Raw genomic sequence first — 21,986 nt, 5'->3', positions numbered from 1 at the left:
TGAAGATATATTTAATTTCCTTTAAAAGTTTTTTTCCTCTCAAGCCATTTGATCATAGAATTAATAAAAATATATTTTTATTAATAGCAATGTGGGAAACTGGTGTGGATAAAGGGCTTTCACATATTCTTACTAGCTTTACCTTTGTTTGAAACAAGGGAACATGTAGAAAAAACAAATCTAGGAACTGCTATAGTTGAAAGGGTCAAAGGAGAGCCAAGAATCTTAATCACTCAGCCTCTACTACCCCATCTCCCGCTGCAGAACTGCAAAGGCTTAAGAGGAGACAGTTTACAAACCATTTGTCCAGAAGATCCTGAACCTGTTTCTTATCAACTGCAAGTTTATGAAACTCAGATAAATTCCTCACAGCTGTATAATATCCTAGCTAAGTTGAGGGAACTAAACTTCTCAAGATGAAGAATCAAGAAGCCACGAAAAACACTGTAACAGCAACAAATTTATAACCCACCAAGGTGTAGAAACCACCATGGGTAACAGCAGATAAGGTTTAGAGCAGAGGAGATATGAAAAACCAGGAGTATTCAAAGTAGAGCATACAGGAGAGAACTCAGTTTATGGATGCAGAGCAGACGTGGTACAGAGTTTGTTATTCTTTGGATTCTTCATATCCAAGACAAGAGGAAATGGAAAAGTCCAAGTCTTGTGGTCATCTGGCAGAAACAGCATGGGTGCTTCCAACACACCCAGATGCCAGTGTCCAGAGAAGATGGGACAGGTTGGGAAAAACCTGAAGGATACAGACAAATGAGTGCCCAAGAAGCAGGCATAAATAGGAAAGAAAACATATTTAAATGTTTCTAAATATTTTTCACGTTAATGCATTTTTCTCTAGGTGTTCATAATGACAGAAACACTTTAAAAGCTCTTTGGGAAAATACCTAGGAAGGCAAAAGCAGACACTTCAAGCTCAAGTTGCTGTAACCCTATGATGTTTTCTGGAATAAAGTGCTAAAAAAAACCCCAAAACACCCCAGCTCTAAAAAAATGTAGAAAACTAAGTAACTGCAATAGTCTTTAAATTTTAACTACTGTTTCAAGTGGACAATCAACATTCGGATAATGAATTCAATTTCTCATTTCTAGTCTTCACTGAGAAAATGCTGCTTATATTGTATCTTTAAAGAAAATTCTGTGATATACTAAATTTTATTATATAGCTGTATTTACCAGTTAGAACTATAGCTTACCCCAGAAAGACTTCCCAGAACCAGTTTTACCAACTGCTTCACGTAGGCAAATGAAGGTGCACAATTGCTGTTCCTGATGTGGGCACTGCAAGCATCCAGGACAGTCCGAACAGAAACCCGAGCATAAATAATGTCCTCACACATTCCAAGCAGTATGCTGTTGAGATGATCTCCAAGCTTAATGGGCTGAAAATAAAGAAAGGAAAAGCCATATAAAGTATGAGTAATCTTTCTAATGTGAGAAAAGCCTATCTATGAATCTTAAGAAATACAACAAGCATATTTTAAATGCACAGAGAAAATGAATTCTTTCTCTTCTAGCACATACATATCTTGGTGCATTTTACCATTTCCTGGTCCAAAACAATTAACAGAAGATGGCTAACATACATTTTCCCAGGTAGGAAGTATTACAGAGTACAGCTGTTTTTCCTATTATTAATTTATTTTTTTGGTGTTTTTTTTTTTTGAGACAGGGTCTCACTACGTAGTTGAGACTGACCTGGAACTATGTAGCCCGGACTGGTCTCAAACTCACAGCAATCCTCCTACCTCAGCCTCCCGAGTACTGGGATTACAGGCATGCACCACCACGCCCGGCTCTGTTTTTTTGTTTTTTACGGGATTTTTTTTCAGCTTTAATTGGGTTTATTGGTATATTTTAGGGATACAGTACAGTTACATTCATTGTTGGGATCTTGTACCTCTACATGACAAGTCTTGATTCTAATTTTTTCCCCTTACCCCTCCCCTCCCTTCACCCCCTCCTCTTGCAGGATTTTTTTGGTATCGGGGATCAAATTCAGGTCTTTGCTCTTGGCAGTGGGTGGAGGAACCACTGAGCTAAATCCCCTGCACAACGGCTGGGTTGTTTTGTTTTTTTGATGAAGAAGTTGAATTCTTTGATAATTCAAATATTTTGGAAAACAGTTCTTGCCTAGGTACCATTTGGGAGCAATAAACTATTTTCTAATATCCAATAAGATATAATACATTCTCTCTCTATATAAATACAATTTGGTATTTCCACCATAAGGTAGAAGATTTCAGGTGTTACAATGACTCAAGATCACTTAAATATAAATTCTGATCTGGTGAAACAGAGAAGACAATCATGTGAGGTTATTTTTTGTTTGTTGTTTATTTGTTTTTGGTTTTTTGAGATAGGGTCTCACTATGTAGTTGAGACTGACCTGGAACTCACTATGTAGCCCAGGCTGGTCTCGAACTCACAGCAATCTTCTGGCCTCAGCCTCCTGAGTGCTGGGATTACAGACTCTGGCTGCGACATCTGTCACCCCAGTGATCACCAGTGTTGATTCGGGTGATCTGGCTGGCTAGCCGGGTGTCCTCTTCCTCCCTCACCACTCCATGTGCATCCCTCCCGAAGCTGTGCGCTCGGTCAAAGAGGACAACCACCCCGATATAGGAGGACTGTTTCCTCGGTCAAGAGTATATGAGTTGCTGCACTCAGCTGATAGAACCTCCAAACAAACTCTCATGTGAGATTATTTTTATTAGTTAACATAATTTTTGAAATATTATATACAAATAAGCATATTGGGTGGTCAACATCATTACTAAGAAATGCAAATAAAACTCACAGAAGAAGCTACAAAGGGACTGGAAGTACAGTTTATCAGTAGAGCAGAGGTTTGATCCCCAGCATTGCCAAATAAATAAAAGCCACTTTTCAGGCAATATATAAAGACTAATAATACAAAATATTGGCAAAGAATACAGCAACTGGAATGTTCTACTACTGATAGGAATTTAAATGTTTACATCCACTCGTGACCCTTTCAGCTTCTCATCTATGTAGTTATTATTTTATCTTTTAGGCTGTAGCTTAGAGGCAGTGTCTTCAAGAGACCTGTCCTGGTCCTGTAATCCTAATCAGAAACCCCAACTATTTTGCTACAGTCCTATCCATCTCCTCCTAATGTAGCATTCACATTGTGGCAAACTACTTAGCTGTTTACAACCTTCCCATCCATTCCAGGAGTGGCCAACTGTTGTCTTAAGGCATAGTCAGTGTCTGATACAAGAAAGACACTTCATAAATGCTTTTACATTAATATGAAATATTTCCAAAGTGATAATTTCTGATCAAAGCATAAGTTTACATTTCCTATTTAATTTATGCATTATTGATACTGACTTTATTTCCAGTTATCAGAAAAGATTAAAATGATAAGTACAGACTGTGACCACATTTTACATGAAGTACGATCTTTTGATATATAACACAAACATTTTAGTAGTAATTTGATTTTATTTATACTTATAGAACTGAAATTGAGAAGAGAGAAAATATACACATGTAAAATTAGATCAAATGAAGTTGAATCATCTTTCATGGATTTTGAGATGTTTGTGAGTTTAGGCTAATATCCTTGTTACTTCTGATATTTAGTAAGAAAAAAATATTTAGTTTTGGTTTTGACTTCTAAATACTTAAACCCTAATTTTAAATGCTATATTAGCTTTGAAAAAATAAAACTATCTTTAAACTTCCAATTACTATTTACTACTATGTTTACATTGAGGTATACACTGACTCAAGAATCAGAACTATTTTAGAAAATAAAGACTAGAAGTGGCTGAATGGTCATCTGAGTCTGAGACCTGAGAAGGTGTTGTCTTAACATCTGCACCTGCTGTTGAAGAGGTACCAAAATATGATTCTGAATTGCTGAAAGAAAGCAAAAATGATGTTCTCTCATACTATCTGCTAACAGTAGAGCTATGGCCACTATTATTATAATTTTGGCATCAAAGGAGTAACCATTAGTGCAAGAATGGATCATCAAAGATATTTACAATCTTTAGCAGTCATTAAAGTAGAAGAAAATATATTCCCATTTCCATGGCTATAATTTTTTTAGTTTTTTGAGACAGGGTCTCACTATGTAGTTGAAACTGACCTGGAACTCACTATGTAGCCCAGGCTGGTCTCGAATTCAACAGTGATCCTCCTGCCTCAGCCTCCCAAATGCTGGGATTACAGGCGTGTGCCACCATGCCTGGTACCATGGCTATAACTTTTGAAGAGGCCAATTCTTTTCAAAGACTGGATTATTAAAACTTGATTCATGACTGCTATAATTCTAAGAATATCCTGAAAATAGTTTCATTAGTATTTATCTTAATTCATTCTGCAAGTGTGACATTACTGACATGAACAACTAGTATAAAAATGTTGACATACATGCTAATGTGCTGTAATCCACAACTACATCAAAGAAATTTTTAAAAACTGTGAAACTGTACAAATGTAAAAAGTATAAAAGAAGAACTTACTTGGCTCTGAGGTACTTCATGATCAGCTCCCCAATATAATGTCATTCCAAGAGAATAAATATGGATCTAGAAATAAATTTTATAAAAAAATTTTATGGTAAAATAAAACATTTTGTATTTCAAAGAACATATGAATACAATTTGAAAAAAATCATTTTATATTTTTCCTGAAAGTATGAGTTTAAAACAGAAAATAAGAAAATTATTAGAACAGATTTTTTTTTTCTTTTTATTGAGTTTACTGGTTCAATCTAGGTATACAATACAGTTAGATTCATCATTGGGATCCTGTACCTTTACATAATAGGTCTTGGTTCTCATTTTTTCCCCTTGTCCCTGCCCTCCCTTCACCCCCTCCTCCCCTCCCCATTTACAAACACTTTATTTCCATTTTTTCAGTTTCTTATATTTTTTTCCTCTCCCTTATTACCTTTCCCCCACCCTTCCCACTTTCCCTACACCTTTAGCCCTTTACTTCCTATTTCACATTATTATCTCATTAGGATCCTGTGTACTATTATAGTCTTTCACACCAAAGAAACTATTTGGTATTTCAGTTAAAGAAATCTCTGTATCAACATTAAAAATAGGGAATCCTAAAATAAAACTAAAAAGGAAAGTAAAAGAGAAAAGGCAATGATGTAAGATTAAAATAATCCTTAATTCTGAAGATGAAAATGGTTCCTAAACATACTTAAATTGATTCTTGCTCTTGTAGTCTTATTCTTTTTTTCATTATTTAGAGAGTACTTTATTAGTTTCTGTAATCAAACCCACATAGATATGACCTTACATATTTAGTACAGTGTGTTACCCCTGTACAAATGGAAAAAAAAATTAACATTTCTAGACCAATATGGCTGTCCATTTCTGTACAATGCCAACTCAACACAGTAAATTGGGATAACTTTTTCCAAAGGTGATAGCACCGTTAAAGTATTCTTTTTTTTTTTTTAATAGAATGTGCTGAATGTCTATAATTTTGTTCAGATGACTGCAGAACCTGGAAAAGCTGTTGCTGCTATCAATGCATAACATACTGCTATTATTAGTCTTTTTATATAAATATAAATACACGCACACACAAATATATATATTTATATATATACATATAAATTGAATTTTGGGAAACTTTAATGGTGCAGAACAGATTTTTTTTTTACAATTCTAAGCCCATTATTTGTGAATAATACTTTACTAGCTTTTATTTGAAGCTTAGATCTTATTCAAATGGGAAGACCAAGAGATGGAGGGAGGGGGAAAGGAGAAAAGGGAACATATAAAAAATTAAGATGTGCAATGTATATGTATCAACTCCCATGATGAATGTAATTACTATTTCTACAAACATGTACTAATAAAAATAAAAATGAAAAGCATAAGCAAGCATAAATTTCTTCATGCCAACTGAACCAACTATGTATAGTCATTTTCCTCCTTTTGCAAAATCTCAAATTTTAAGTTACTCAGTGCTTTGCATTTTTAATTTATCACAGGAAGTATTTCCACTTTAATGTGTACAGAGCTTATCCTTTTTGTGTGTGATGTAACATTATTTATTTAAGGAATCTGCTACTAAAGGACAATTAAGATTTTTCCGGATGTTTTCATTATAACTGTTTCAATAGTCTTAAGTTGTAATTTTGTACATGCAAGTATTTCTCTTGGATTAATTCTGAAATTATCGATGAATAGACTGATCACCTGCATTTTTTTTTTTTAAGTAACAACGTGGGGTGGGGGAACAACATATTTTTACATGGATAGGAATACTACAGGGGAAGCTAAACATGCAGATGAGAATGGTGGCTGACGGAGGAACTGCTGACTAGGCTATTGGAGCTGGAAGGTAATGTACAAATGAAGGATTGGCTTTACAGAGGGGTGCAGCCAGTTAACTGTGGCAAGGAGGCAAAGGACAAAGAAATTCATGTGGCCAGCGGGTAAAGGGATGCTGGGAAAAGTCTCTTGCTTGATTCTTGTGCTTTTTTGTTGTTTGTTTCTTATGAAAGAAGCAAAATTATCAGCTGAGAGTGGGGATCGTTAATCTTTTAAGTAATCACCTTTCCTTTTTCCTCCTAGTAAGAGATTCAGAGCTAAACTTTTAGCCTATCTCTATCAATACTGAATTCTTTGTTGTTGTTGTTTTGGTACCAAGGATGGAACGCAGGTCCTTGCACTTGTAAGGCAGGCAGCAGAACCACTAAGATAAATCCCCAGCCCAATACTGAATTCTTATTACAAACTTCTTTTGGGGCACCAACCATATCTTGCTTTGTCTTATTTTCTTGACTTTATTTCACTCTACTTCTATTTTCTCACCTTAATTTCTTAATTCTTTCAATGAACTCTTTCAATTCCTCTTTAGAATGAATAAATTTATTTATTTATTTTGAGAAAGGGTTTCATTATGTAGGTGAGACTAATCTGGAACTCACTATGTAGCCCAGGCTGGTCTTGAACTCACAGTGATCCTCCTGCCTCAGCCTCCCAAGTGCTGGGATTACAGGCGTGCACCACCATGCCTGGCCAAAAAGGCAAATTTTAATAATAACTTTTACAGTTTTTGTTTTCTTGGTTTGATTTGTTCTGTGACTCACTTTGCAGGGTCTCACTTTGCAGTTCAGGCTGGCCCTGAACTCACCATGTAGTCTGTGCTGACCTTGAATTCACAGCAATTCTCCTGCTTTGGCCTCCCAAGCACTGGGATTACAGGCATGTTCCACAATACCTGGCTCTATAATAAAAATATCAAGGCTCACAATGACCTGCTTCTGCCTCTATTTGATATGTAGATTTTTAGGGATTTTCCCTGTCACTGCAACTTCCCTTATCATACACAACACTTCTGCACTACTAGATAAATCCATGTTGAAAAAAATACATGCTTCTCTTTCCCATCTTTTAAGCTGATCTTTTTACCAAAAATGGTTCTTTTATCTTTGTCAATGGAAAGGCCAAAGATGATGTTTTTCACCATCATTTATATGTATGCTAGGTACTGTAAATACTTTTAAACAGAATATTTTCTTAGATGACAGTTACATTCCATTTGTATCTCTAATGAAATAGTTAACTATTTTTACCTTGTAATTTCTTTCTGTAATATTCAGAAATCTTGTTTTTCCCAAAGAGCTTCTTTTCCCCCACACCTCAGTATACTGCTAAGCAACTAACACAGAACTTCAACATAGCAGATATTTAATACATGTCCGATGAATATAATTAAATGTGCATGAAGTTCAGGACAGCATAGTACCACCTCTTTGTACCACGCTTTATTTTAGGTTTCATTTTAAAGACCATTGTGCAGACACCTTTTCAAGTAGCCTCATATGTGAAATATTTTTATAGCTTTAGAATAAAAGATAAATTGTATACTCGATTATATTGTGATCTGTGATTCTTTTAGATATGGCCAGTGATTTAAGATTCATTATATTTACTTCTTAGTATGCTAAATGAGTCACTATGTTAATACATTTTATACATCACTGTATAAATTGATCGAATGATTCTTAAAATTAGGTTATAATATTGTATGCTTGCTGATCATCTATGTATACAGCATAATGGATAAATGTATGTATCATTTTGAATGGGTCTTGGAGTGCTTAGACATTTGGCTGAATATTAACCTGGATGCTTTTGTAAAGGTATTTTTGAATAAGAGTAACATTTAAAGCCAGCAGACTGAATGAGCAGATTGCCCTCCCTAAAGTGAGTGGACCTCTCCCAGTCAGTTGAAAACCAAAAAAGAAGAAAGGCTATATACTATATACTATACTAATTTCTACAGTGGTTGTACTATTTTACACCCCCATCTACAATGTAGGAGGGATCTTTTGCACTATTTTACAACCCCATCTACAATGTAGGATTCCTTTTCTGCACAATCTCATCAGCATTTGTTTTTTTTTACAGACACTTACTAAAATAAGATGGAATCTCAGTGTTGTTGAGATTTGTATTTCTCTAACAGCCAAAATTGTTGAATATTTTTTCAAGTACTTATTTGCCATTTGTACTTCTTCTGAGAAGGTCCTATTCCTTTCAGCTGTGCGCCCCCCCCCTTTGGTTTTTTGAGACAGGGTCTCACTATGTAGTTGAGACTGACCTGGAACTCACTATGTAGTCCAGGCTGGTCTTGAACTCGCAGCGATCCTCCTGCCTCAGCTTCCCTAGTGCTAGGATTACAGGTGTAGGCCACCACACCCAGCTAACTGCCCATTTTTTAATTGGATCTTTTATTTCAAGAGTCTGTTTTTCAGTTTCTTTTTTCTCATTGAGTTTATTGGTACATTTTAGGTATAGTTATAGTCATCATCGGGATCTCTTACCTTTACATGACAGGTCTTGGTTCTCATTTTTTCCCCATACCCCTGCCCTCCCTTCATTCCCTCTTCCCTTCCCTACTTACAAAACTTTATTTCCATTTTTTCATTTTCTCATCTTTTTCTTTTCCCTTATTTCCTTTCCCCTACCCTTCCCACTTCCCCTACACCTTTAGCCCTTTCCTTCCTATTACACAGTCAAATATACCATTAGGATCTTATGTATATATTCTAGGTATCAGTCCCTTGTCTGAGAAGTAGCCCTCCCCCAATTCTATAGGTAGTCTCTTACTTCTGTTGGTTGTTTGCTGTGCACAAGTTTTCTAATTTGATATAATCCTATTTGTTGATTCTTCATATTACTGTACTTATTGTGCAACTGGTTTTCTATTCATAAACTCCTTTCCTGTGTCCTAAACAGTTTTGCCTATTTTATCTTTCAGTAGATTAAGTGTTTCTGTTTTAATATTGTAGGTACTTTTCTTTGTAGTACAGGTGAATGATATTGGTTTAAATTCTTTCCTTCTACATGCGGATAAAATGTTTTTGCAGCACTGTTTATTAAAGAGGCTATTTTTCCTTCAGCATATATTTTTGGCCCCTTTGTACAAAAATTAGATGGCTGAATGTGCCTGGGGTTCTTTCTGCATCCTTTATTTTGTTACATGGGTCCACATGTCTGTTTTGTGCCAGCACCATGCTGTTTTTATCATTGTAGATGTTATACAAAAGGAAATCCAGGATTGTGTTGCCTCTTGCTTTTTTTTTTTTTTTTTTTTTTTGGTACCAGTGATCGAACTCAGGTCCTTGTGCTTGTGAGGCAGGTGCCAGAACCACTGAGCTAAATCCCGGGCTCTTGCTTTGTTCCTATTGCCAAATGGCTTCTGCTATTGTAGGTCTCTTCTTGTTCAATATAAATTCTATGATTGTTTTTCTTGTTCTGTGAAGAATATCATTGGTATTTTGATTGGGACAGCATGATATTTATAATTCAGTTTTTGGAAGTATGACCATTTCAACAATATTGGTTCTGCCTATCCAGGAACAGGGGATGTCTATTTTCGATTTCTTTTTTCAGAATACTATAGTTTTCATTATAGATGCCTTTCACTTCCTTAGTTGGGTCAATGCCTATGTATTTATTTTTTTAACCTATGGTGAATGGGGCTATTTTCCAGTTTTTGTTTTGAGACAGGGTTTTGCTCTGTAATTCAGGCTGGCTTTGAAATCACTTTGTTGCACAGGATGGCCTCAAACACCCAGCAATCCTTTTGCCTCAGGCTCCCAAGTGCTGGTATATTACAGGCATATACCACCACACCCAACTGGGATTATTTTCTTAAATTCTTTCTTGATAGGTTCATTGTTGGTGTACAGGAACACACTTGGTTTTTGTGTTTATTTTGTATCCTGCTATTATGCTAGATTTATTAGTTGTATGCATCTTTTGATGGAGTTTTTTTGGGTCTTCTATGTAAAGGATCATGTCATCTGCAAATAAGAATCATTTGATTTCTCCCTTTCCTGTATGTATTCCTTTTACTTTGTCTTGGCTGGCTGTACTGGGTAAAGTCTCAAGTAATATATGAACAAGAGTGGTGAAAGTAGAACACCTTTGTCTTCTAATTTCAGAGGAAAAGCTAGTATGATGTTGACAGTGCATTTGTCATAAATTTCTTCATCAGCTTAAGATGTCTTTCTATACCTATTTTCATTAGGGTTTTTATTATGAATGGATGTTGGATTTTGTCAAAGGCTTTCTCTGTGTCTATTGAGCTGATATGATTTTTGTCTTTTCTCCAATTTATACAATGTATTACATTCTATTAAGAATAATGAACCAACTTGCATCCCTAGGATGAAGTCAAGTTGGCCATGATACATGATTTTTTTTAATGATTTGTTATATTTTGTTAGGCAGTATCTTGTTGAAGATTTTTGCATCTATGTTCGTTAAAGGGATTGGTCCTAGTTTTCTTTGTTAAGTCTTTCTTTGGCTTTGGTATCAGGGAAGTGGTAGCTTTCAGAATGAGTATGGCAGTAGCCTTTCCATTTCAACTACATTGAAAGTTGGAAAAATATTGGTGTTAGATCTTCTCTGAAGATCAGGCAGAATTCTGCAGTGAATCCATTGGGTACTTGGCTTTTCTGAGAAGAGTTTTTATTACTCCTTTTATTTCATCACTTTGTTATTGGTGTATTGAGTTTCTATATCTTCTTGGTACAATTTTTTGGTACCAGAGATTGAACTCGGGACCTTGTGTTTGAGAGGCAGGCAGTGGAACCACTGAGCTAAATCCCCAGCCCTTCTTGGTACAATTTTGGTGATTCATATGTGTCTATGAATTTCTCAATTTCTTTAATTTACTGGAATGTAAGTTTTAGAAGTCAGTTCTTACGATTCTCCAGTTTTGGCAGTGTCAGTTGTTATTTGCCTTTTTCATTTTTAATCGCACTGATACTGTTCCCCCCCCCCCCGGGTTTTGTAAATTCAGCTAAGGGTTTATCAGTCTTGCCTATTCTTCCAAAGAACCAACTCTGATTCATTGAGCTTTTTGTTGTTGTTGTTGTTGTTTTCCAGACAGGGTCTAACTATGTAGTTGAGAGTGACCTAGAACTCACAGCAATTCTCCTATTTCAGCCTCCTGAGTGCTGGGATTATAGGCATGTGCCACCACACCCAGCCTGCAGTTGATTTCTAGATTCATTCCATTCCATTATGATCTGATAGTTTTCAGTGGATTATTTAAATTTTGTGTAGTTGTTTAACCATGCTTTCTGGACTAAGATATGGTCTATTTTGGAAAAAGTTCTGCATGCTGCAGAGAAAAATGTATGTATTATTGTTATTGAATGATACATTCTGTAGTACTGTAGTATCTGCTAAGTCTGTTCAATGTTGTGATTTAACTATATTCTTTACTAATTTTTTTTGTCAGTTTGACCTGTGTAATTGTGAAAGTAGGGTGTTGAAGTGCTCCACTATGACTGTATTGGTGTCTATCTATTCTTTTATGTCCACTAGTTTTTACTTTATAAAGCTGGATATACCAACATTTGGTGCATATATATTCATAATTGTTATCTCTTCTGTTGAAGGGTTTCCTTTACCTGTACGTAGTGGCCACCTTTGTCAGTTTTTAAAACTTATTTATTTATTTGGTACAGTGATCTAACTCAGGACCTTGCACTTGCAAGGCAGGCGGCGGGACCACTGAGCTCAATCCCTAGCCCCACCTTAGTTTCTTCTGATTAGTTTTGGCAAGAAGTCTGTTGTGTGTGAAAATAATCTAGCTACTCCTGCTTGGTTTCAGGCTCTAGTTGCTTGGAATATAATTTTCCATCCTTTCATGTTTAGTCTGTGAGCTTCTTCTTGGATGAGGCAGGGCTCCTGTAGACAATATATGATGGCTACATTTTGGGGTTTTTTTTGCTCCAATCTGCCAGTTTGTGACTTTTGATAGGGAGTTAAAATCACTGGCACTGAGAGTTATTATTGTTTACTTATTATGTTTTGAAGAGCTCAAAGAATAAATATATGAGAAATACATATTTAGCAAACAGAGAATTTTATTCAACTGGGGATTTCACTAATAAAATGCTTGACAAGCATAAAGAAGAAACAACAAACTGAGTTAAATAAGACAATACATGATATGAATCACCAGTCTGGCAAAGAAATACAAATAATGAAAAGAAAACAAAGCAGAAATACAAGATATGAGACATCCAGTAGAAAGCCTGAGTACCAGCTTTGATTTGACCAATATGAAGACAGTATCAGAAATTGAAAAGGTGGATATAGCAGATCATAAACTTGATACCCTAAAGATAACAAGACAACACGCAAGTTAGATCTGTTTATTATTATTATTATTCTTGTGAATGTTTACTGAATTCTGTCACTGTATTTTTTCCAGTGCTGATTCCTTTGGTTTTTTTTCCTGTTTACTCTTCCAGTTATATGTGTACTTTCATTTGGCCTCTTTACTGCTAGTGGCTTCCCAGTCCCTGTGTAGGATGCCCTGGAGTACTGTCTACAATGTTAACTGGTCATGTATTTCTTTAGGATTTGTTATGGAAAGTTTTTACTTCTCTTTCAATTATCCCCCGTCCCCACTGTCTGTCAATTTTGAAGGTTAATTTTGTAAGATATGGAAGTCTGGCTTGACAACTGTTTTCTTTTAGAGCTCGGAAAAACTTTGCTCTTACCTCTTTTGGTATTTAAGGCTTATGCTGAGAAATTCATTATAATTCTGATGGGCTTACCTTTCTAATTAACTTGCTGTTTTTCTCTAATGGCATTTAGTATTCTCTCCTTTTACTGAAATTCTGGAAATTTGATCATGATATATTAGAGGTTTTTTTCCTGGCCACAGCTTTTGTACTTAAATATTAAATTCTTTTCCTAGATTCCTTTCCTAAAAAGTTTTCTGCTATGGCTTCAGTGAATAAATTTTTTGATACCACTGAGTCATCTTCTAATTTTTTCCTTTCTTCTTTAATTTTGATATATATTTTTTACTCGTCTTGCAGCTATTAGATCTAGCTTGCATTTTGTCTTGTCATCTTTGAGTTTGGTTTGCTAATCCACCTTATTTTCAATTTCTGATACTGTCTTCATATTGCTCAAATCTGATACCCATGCTTTCTACTGAATGCTTCATATCTTGTTATTTCTGTTTTGCTCTTTTCATAATTCTTAGTTCTTTGACAAGCTAGTCATTCATATCATGTATTGTGTTATTTAACTCAATTAGTTTTTTATTTCTTCTTTAAGCTTGTCAAGCATTTTATTAGTAAAATCCTCTGTTTAATAAAATTATCTTTAAGTTTGCTAAAAATGTATTTGTTTATGTGTTTACTTTTTGAGCTCTTCAAACATTTTGATCATTTTGTTTTTAAGTCTTTGCCTATAACTTCTCCTTCGGTTTCTGTGAGATACACTTTTGGGGAGTTAAGGAAGCAACTTGATATCTTGCTTTCTCATGTTTCCATTGCTGTGCTGCAGGCTTAAGATCAGTTGGGGCAGAAATATTCTGACTTTAGTCAGAATCTGTCTCTCTGTGATGTGACCTTGCATTTGGTTATGTTTTGGTATTTATACCCTTCTTCAACCTACTCAGCGTACTATTTAAGGGTCTTACTAGTGTCCAACCTACTTCTGAGGGCTTCATCCCCAGCACCACACAGAGAAGAAAATAAACTGCAACAAAGTTGACAACCCAAAGTCAAACCATATATCAACAATACAGTAAAAACTAGCAACAACTAGCCACCACTGGCAATCACAAAGAAATCAGAAAAAGTAAGAGTAAAAGATAAACCAGATTTTAACTTAGCATAAGAAGCAATAAAGGCTACAACTAAAACCCTTTTAACAACAGAAAAGAGATCTTCAATAACAGTAGACATAAAGACAAACCCAATATTGGCAAAGAGTAAATAATAAGTGCAACAGCTATACCACCATTAACACATAAAAGAATTTAACAATATCATAGCCAATTAAACATCTAAAAATTAATGAAGCTCAATAGTAGTAGTATTACAATAATTAAAATTGAGAGGGTAGGGAAGGGAAAAATAAAAATAAAAAGTGAAAAAGAAAGCAAAAGATGAGAGAAAAGTATGATAAAGAATTCAATTAAATCAAGATTAACAGTATATAAAAGTAACAAAAATAAGGAAATAAAACAGAGCAAAAGAAAGGTTAAAAAAACCCAAACACCCCCAAACCAAAAATGAGTCCAAAAATACTTCTGTGTATCTGGGTAAGTGGTTTCTTTCTAGAGCTTGCAGTATTACAGGGAATAGTGAGTTAGTATCTAAGTACTATTTGGTTTCCACAAACACTTTTTGTGTGTATGCTAAATCCGCCACATTTCCTGCTAGGCATGGTCTATCAATGGTTTTGGGTCTGCCTTAGTGTTGTACTCACTCCAATGGGTCTTAGTGTTTTTGGCCCTGTGTGTGCCTAAGTCACTGCTTTCTATCTCTACCTAGTTTTATGGCCTGAGGGTTTCTGAGGCCCCTTTATCCAAATATCCTGGGCTTGGCAACCATCCAAACTGAGACACGTCCCTGATCATATTAGCAGATGAGAAAAGCACAAACAAACAGACTGCCAAGCTCTGTGTTTCAAGTAGGTAGTGAGAGATTGTTGAGCATTCCCATGGACTTAATGCCAGCACTTTCAGATTCAGGGCCCTCAGAAAACCACATGCAACTTCAAGTCGCCTGAGTTCTCACCACAGAGGGTGGGACTGCTGAAACTTCTCAAGGTCTATAGTCCACACCCTCTCTTGAAACAGTCTCTTGTGGTCACCTCCCAACCAGTCACTATGGTTGAGTAATCCCAGAAACCCCAAAAGGTAGTTGTTCTGTAGCTTCTGATTCCATAAGTAGCTCAGTCTTAAACAATTAACCCTTTCCCCATATGGTTCCTGATTAATCATTCCCAAATACTATGATGCTGCACTGGCTTTCTTCTCCAATCTCTAGCCTGCCATGTGGAAGGAATTATATTCACAGTAAAATTCCACACTTGTAGTTTATAACAATCATGGGCTTTTACTGTGGCCACTGCTGCAGGTCCATTTTTCTCCCTGGGGCTGCCGACCCCCTCCATACTTACCTTAATTACAGGGTAAGTTGTTGATAGATCCCCCAACCTGAAGCCTGGGTTGGAGGTCCAGACTACTTTGTTCTTTTCCCTGCATGTCTTTAGTTTCTCTGTGATTTCTAGTTTTCCTATCAGTTCTTCCTTGATTCTCAGAGTTCTTATTCCTTTCCTCTTTGCTATGTTCTTGTCTTCTAGATATCTACATTCCAGGCCTTGGAAAAACTATCACACGTCGACTTTTATTCTCCCATCGTCCCAGATATTAAGTTGTCTCCCTTTCTCTAGTGTTGCCTAATTCTGATAGGCAAGTGAGTGAAATCACAGAGTATTTGTTCTTTTGTGATATGCTTACTTTGTTTGGCATAATGTCCTTGGAGTTCATCTGTGTTGTAGTATGTAACAGGACTATTTTAACGGATGCATAATATTCACTATATGTACATAACATTTACTTTATTCATTTGTTACTTCTATTTCTTGGTTATTGTGAGCAGTGCAACGCTGAATATGGGTATGTAAATATCTCTTTGAGAATCTGCTCTAAATTCTTATGGATATATACTCAGAAGAGGGATTGCTGGATCATGTAGTAACTCTATTTTTAATGTTTTGAGTAATCTCTGTACTATTTTCCATAGTGATTGTACCATCTTACATTCTCGCCAAGAGTGTACAAGGGGTCCAATTTCTCTGTATCTTCACCAAGTTGTTATTTTCCTTATATAGAAGCCATCCTGTTGTGCAGGTAGTTAGTTGTTAGCAGGACTGAGAGACAAAGGGAGAGTACAAAATAGTATGCTTAATATATTCCTTAAATATAAGGAAACAAAGATCTCAATATGCAATATATTAGTTATTTATTAGGTCTCAGACTCAAAGATACAGAGCCTCCGTTTCTAGAACACAGCATTCTTGGTTGCCACAGCTTAGAGCCCAATGATATTAGAAGAGAAAATGTTCTTTAAGGACCTTCCCTGGTTGGGCTAAGACTTGATTTAGATTATTGCACAACTTTTTCTTTCATTCCTAAATTTCTTAAATAATTAAGGGCCCTGAGGGAACACTGACCATCTGAAAAGAAAAAAGGAAGGCATTTTTGAGCTATCAGCCTTCAGCATCAAAATCACCATACTTCCCTGAATCCAGGAGTAAATCTTATGTACATAAAAAGGTAATCAAAACTGGATGCACTCAGTGCAGATGTCTGTCATGCCCGCCTTGTTGTTTGAAGACATCTGTCTATATCTGCTTTATCTTAAACTCTTACCTATAGTGATGGAGAGCCTCCAAGGTATCTTGACTGAATGTTTTAACCAAGGGCACAAAAGGATTGAGGAGGCTGGAGAGGGCTGGTTTTTCAAAGCATTAAGACCTACCTTCTTGGGACAATACTAATGGTTCTGTGGTACATGTCCACAATATTTTAAAATGTCTATCTAATTATGTGAATATACACTAGACTCAGTGATTGGACAATTCTGATTATTCTTTTTCAGTAACTCAGACTGGCATATAAGAAATATATTTTCCAAACTTATAAATAAGCAAATGAATACATGGAAAGGAGAAAAAAGAGAATGGATCCAAAAATTTAACAAGAGTAAATATAGTAGCATGAAAACTCTCAATCTTTTGGCCTAGTTCAACTGAGGTTGCTGGTAAGGTTGAAGATGTAAAGCAAAATATGATAGAAGTCACAATTCTTGATATTTCGATTGCAAATTAGTGGCAATGAACATTTAAGCTAAATATTATGTCTTTTATATACATTAATATTCTAGAAGAGAAATGACAATAATTTGATTCAAATCCCATCGAAACTGTAACAAATAGCAAGTTGAAAGCAGAAAATTATAAGCAAAAGGGAAAATCCAGGGGATCAAAAAGCTGAGTGTGATCTGTATAAATTTGGCTAGTTTGTCAGAGGGACATGTTTCCTACAAACGTATGCATATAGTTTACAAGATACTTGTAAGCCCTACTGAATAAGGGAACACTTTCACATGTCAAGATCTTGCTTAAGCACTCACTGTTCTTCACAATAAAGTACTACGCAGTGGCTTATATAGCAAGCATTTATTGAATGTCAATCTGTGAGATATCTTTAACTCATGAAAATCATTGAATGAAGTCACCATCTACTTTTTCAACATGTCCTTACCATATTAAAATATTAATATCCTATACTTATCTGGAAGAGATAAATTCCATGACCCATGTGTATAATAAAATCAATAAATGCTCAAGTCCCTTACATAAAATGACATAGCATTTGCATATAGCTTATACACAAAGGTAAACTAGAAGTTTCCATTAGACTTAGTAACACTCCTAAACTCTTAATATTGTAATAGAGTCACTTTGTCAAATAGGTGGTCTACCAATTGCTTCTAACACACAGCAGTTTACTTGCTTGGGGATCTTGACATCACAGGCAAACTGGAAATTAGAAATGCACTTGTATACCTGAAATTTTTATTAAGGACTTTTTTCTTTTATTGTGGATTTTAAGAGCCTTACAGAAAGAGTTCACAAACACTTATCCAAAATTATTCATAATTAGGGAACAGGATTCTCCTATAATTCAGTAGAGGTTTTAAAAACTAAGATATCCATAGCTTTATTATAATGCAGTGGTTATGCCATCTAAGGTCACTAGACACATTTAAGAGACTGATGACATTATGGATACCTTCTCTCAAAAGTGATCACATGCACAAAACTTACTGGTTTATACACACCCTGAAGCTTGATTGTGATCCAGAAATTTCAAGGGATAAAAAATTGGCACATACACACTTAACTTATTTCCAAAGTTCTAATCACCCCATCTTTTAAAAGTGAACTATTAAATGAATCATATAGTATACAGAATGAAGGCATAATGTTTAAGCAATAACAGAAATGAATAACTGTATATATTATTCAGCTTAATAAAACATTACCAGTACATCTGAGTACCTTCATGATATATAACAATAGCCACGAGTGTATACACTCCATAGTACACAAAGATTTCTTCAAATACCTCATCATTTGTAGTGGAAATTTCTTAGGGCTAATGTTTTATTATGCACTGACTCCACGTCAGCTACTGTCTCATTTATTTGGTTGTTTGTATATCCCAAGTTTCTTAAGTAGCTTATGATCTATAAAAAGTAGATAAACTGAGGCCTGGAGCCACACTACCAATTCTCATCAGTTTTGCTTCAGATACAAAGCTGACAGCCCAAATAAAGAGGCTTAATCGTCACATTCATTCATTTTCCCCCTCCCCCGTCTCCCTCTTTCTCAATCTCTCTCTCAAAAGGGAAATATAATCGTCAGTAGAAAGATAAATAAGTACAATTATTTTAGATGGCAACTAAACAAGGTGTATGAAGATATAAAATGTGCACACTTTTATTTAATAAATTTACTGCTAGAAAATTTGCTGTAAGGCAAAGGATGTTCATAGCAAATTCTAGTTTCCAGAGCTCCCTAACACCCATAGTCTGTTATACAACAATTCATATTTGCCCTCTGATTTTTTTCATAGCTTTGACAATGAAATCAGAGCATATTTTGAAGTTAATGACATCACCATTGTAAAAGTGACTATTTCTATTATAAACTTTTGCATCACTGTCATCAAACACCAGTTTTGTGTCCACTATGTCCATTTCATCCACTGTTTTATATTCTCAAAACATTACACACTATTTTCAGTTCTTCTCTCCAGATTATTAAATCTCCCCAATTAGACTCTCAAATCTTTTAATCCCTTCAGGATACCTACTTTTGTCAGGCCTCACCTCCAAGATCACAAATATCACATCAAAGTCCTAAAAATATAACAGATCCTCCCTGCCTCAGAACAAAGATTTGGGTTCTGGCATGCAAAATCTTCCCTTATGTTGACCTGCAGCCTTTGTTTCTTTAATTACAGCCCATTAGACAGCTACTGCTTTCCCTTGGTCTGGTCAGCCATTCCCAACCGCAGTGGAGAAATCCTGTCACTTTTTGTTTTGTTTTATTTTGGAACCAAGGATCGAACTCAGGACCTTGCCCTGTCAGACAGGCAGTGGCACCACTGAGCTGAATCCCCAGCCCTGTATCACTGTTTATATTAGTAAGCCTGAGTAGAATGTCCTTTCTAGGAATTTACACTTAAATTTTCAGGGAATGAAAAATAAGTAGAATTTGGATAAGTGAAAATGCTACCAGCTTTGTGACACTGTTCCAGGCTAAAAATTAATTGTGCCTTTTGCATATTTTCAAAACACTTTATCCCCTTAAATAGCACTTTTTCAACCTGCCATCTATTATAGATTATTCTGTATATAATAATCAGAGTCTACTTTCTAGTTATGTTTGTGTCTTTCTAATGAAGCTTTATACAAAGCAAATATGTCATATGCATAAACATGAATAATGATCACTTTTAAGATATTTTTCTCAGATCCATAGCTAGAACTGTTTTGCATTTTCTTAAGAAAAATAAATAAGAGATTCCTAATATAGAATCACTTTGTATTGCATGGATTTTTTTCAGGGGGCTGAGATACAGTTAAACATTTTTTTAAAAAAGATTTAACAGTTACCTTTTCAACATCTGACAAAGAAGTTAGTGACTGATTTTGAAGAACTTCTGGTGCAGTGAACGCCCGGAGATCCTGACTGGAAATGTTTTCATCTGTAAATGACACACTACCAGATGGCAGCAACAGCAGGGATGATGGAGAAATGATGAAGCCAAGGGCAGCAGGATCCGCTATGCTCACTGGTTTATAATTATACCAAATCAAAAGAAAAAAATATTGCTTAAAATTACTACAGATCACTTCAATAAGTACCTCAGTTTGTTGATAAACATATTAATGGTAGTTAAATATAACAAATCAACATGCTATGAAAATAGATTTCATATAAATACAACTGCTAATGTTATTAACACCGCCTTGATTCGGCTTATTCTTTCAAATCTGGATGGGTCCTAGAAGCTTGTCACAGTTTATATCTTGACGTCCCCTCAAAGCCTCATGCATTCTCTCAGAGGTGGGGATTGTGGAATGTTATTAGATTATTAGAGCATCATAGCTGAGTTGCTGTTAGGGGGTGGGGCTTGGTTGGAAGTGGTGAGTCATTATGGGTGTGACCTGGAAGGATGTGTCTCCCTTTTCAGCTTCTACCCTCTCTTTGCTTCCAGGCTGCCATGATGGGAGCAGCTTTCTTCCTTCAGACTCTTCCATCAAGCTGTTTCTGCCTTGAAGCTGGCCAAATATGAACTAAACATGTGAGCCCAAATAAACTTTTCCTCCTTTTAAATTGTGGCTGTCTGGTATTGGGCCTCAATGATAAGGAATGTGACTACCACAAAATGAGACATAAAGAACTTTTATTACTGTTCATAAGAAACTTTATTTGGTTGTTTTATTATAGTGACATACAGAAATTAATAAGGAATGGTTCTTTCGAATCATAGATTCCTTCGAAAAATTGGTGAAAGCTATAGTTTCTCTTTCAAGGATACTACTCATAAACATAAAACTGTATATAAATCCTACAGTTCAGAGATTCACTTATAGCTTATTTATGGACTCTAGGTTAAGATTCTCTTATTTAGATTACAATGTTCGTAAACCAATAGAAGCCAATTCCTTTGAGAATTCCTCAGATTTGAAATTGGTATACAACAAAGGCTGTTTATATCTTTTGTATATTTGAATTCTGGAATTTGGATTTTGTCTTGTTTGCATTTGCTCATTACTTAACTATAATTTCAGGTGACTTGTTCTGTATTACCAGGGTGAATGATGGGGTCATTTAATTTCTTGTTTTACTATTTGCCTCTATAGGTGTTTAACACTTCAGTATTTAAGAGCTTTCTAAAAATGAATGTCTTAGACTTCAGAAGGCTTATTCTAAAAAATAAAGGTATACGTTAGACTAAAGAAAACAGAATCATTCGAAGGAACTTTAAGCCTTATTCTCCCCTATCAAAAGGAAGTTAATACAGGTTTTAAGATAATTTCTAGGTGTACTGGGTTATAGACTCAAGAAACTGCTACAGAAAAGTCACAGAAGGCTGAGACTGCCAAGTCCATTATTCAATCTGATGCATTGTACTAAAATTGCTCTAGCTCAGAAAATTGACACAAGTCCAAGGAACAGTTAGTTTATCAAGCATAAAGCTACCTATGCTTTCCTGAAAACAACTTTTAATTTAATCAGTACCAAATCATCCATCCTTTGATTTAACCTCACCTATGGTCAAAATACACAAAATCTGATTTAATTTTATTAAAAAAACACTACTAAAAGTCATTCTGCCTTTGAAGATTAAAATGCCCCTACACATTTATGAATCTGAGGAATACCTTTAATAACTATGTATCAGAGGGAATGCTTGAATACACCTCTTTTGTTTCTTGGTGTTACTGGGAATTGAACCCACATATGCTATGTAAGTGCTTTTCACTTCTACCACTGAGGTACAGACCCAGCTCTATTTTTTTTTTTTTTTTTTTTTTT

General features: G+C 35.4%; 1 protein-coding gene across 15 annotated transcripts in view; it reads right to left on the bottom strand.

Annotated features, from left to right (window-relative positions):
* The window catches only part of Ptpn13 (protein tyrosine phosphatase non-receptor type 13), a 143,347-nt gene that overhangs the window by 105,090 nt on the left and 16,271 nt on the right, over positions 1–21,986 (bottom strand). For all 15 annotated transcript variants that reach the window (XM_010606698.3, XM_010606709.3, XM_010606701.3 and 12 more), the window contains exons 2-4: positions 20,057–20,235; positions 4,515–4,580; positions 1,212–1,397 (exon numbers count right to left, since the gene is read on the bottom strand). In XM_010606698.3, coding sequence (XP_010605000.1) covers positions 1,212–1,397; positions 4,515–4,580; positions 20,057–20,235 — 431 coding nt within the window. The remainder of the gene's footprint in view (positions 1–1,211; positions 1,398–4,514; positions 4,581–20,056; positions 20,236–21,986) is intronic.

Source organism: Fukomys damarensis, unplaced genomic scaffold (genome assembly GCF_012274545.1).
Source record: "Fukomys damarensis isolate Sample0158 unplaced genomic scaffold, DMR_v1.0_HiC HiC_scaffold_37, whole genome shotgun sequence".
NCBI classification, from domain to species: Eukaryota; Metazoa; Chordata; class Mammalia; order Rodentia; family Bathyergidae; genus Fukomys; species Fukomys damarensis.
Note: the sequence above shows the minus strand (reverse complement) of the source record. Positions and strands in the feature narration are given on the sequence as shown.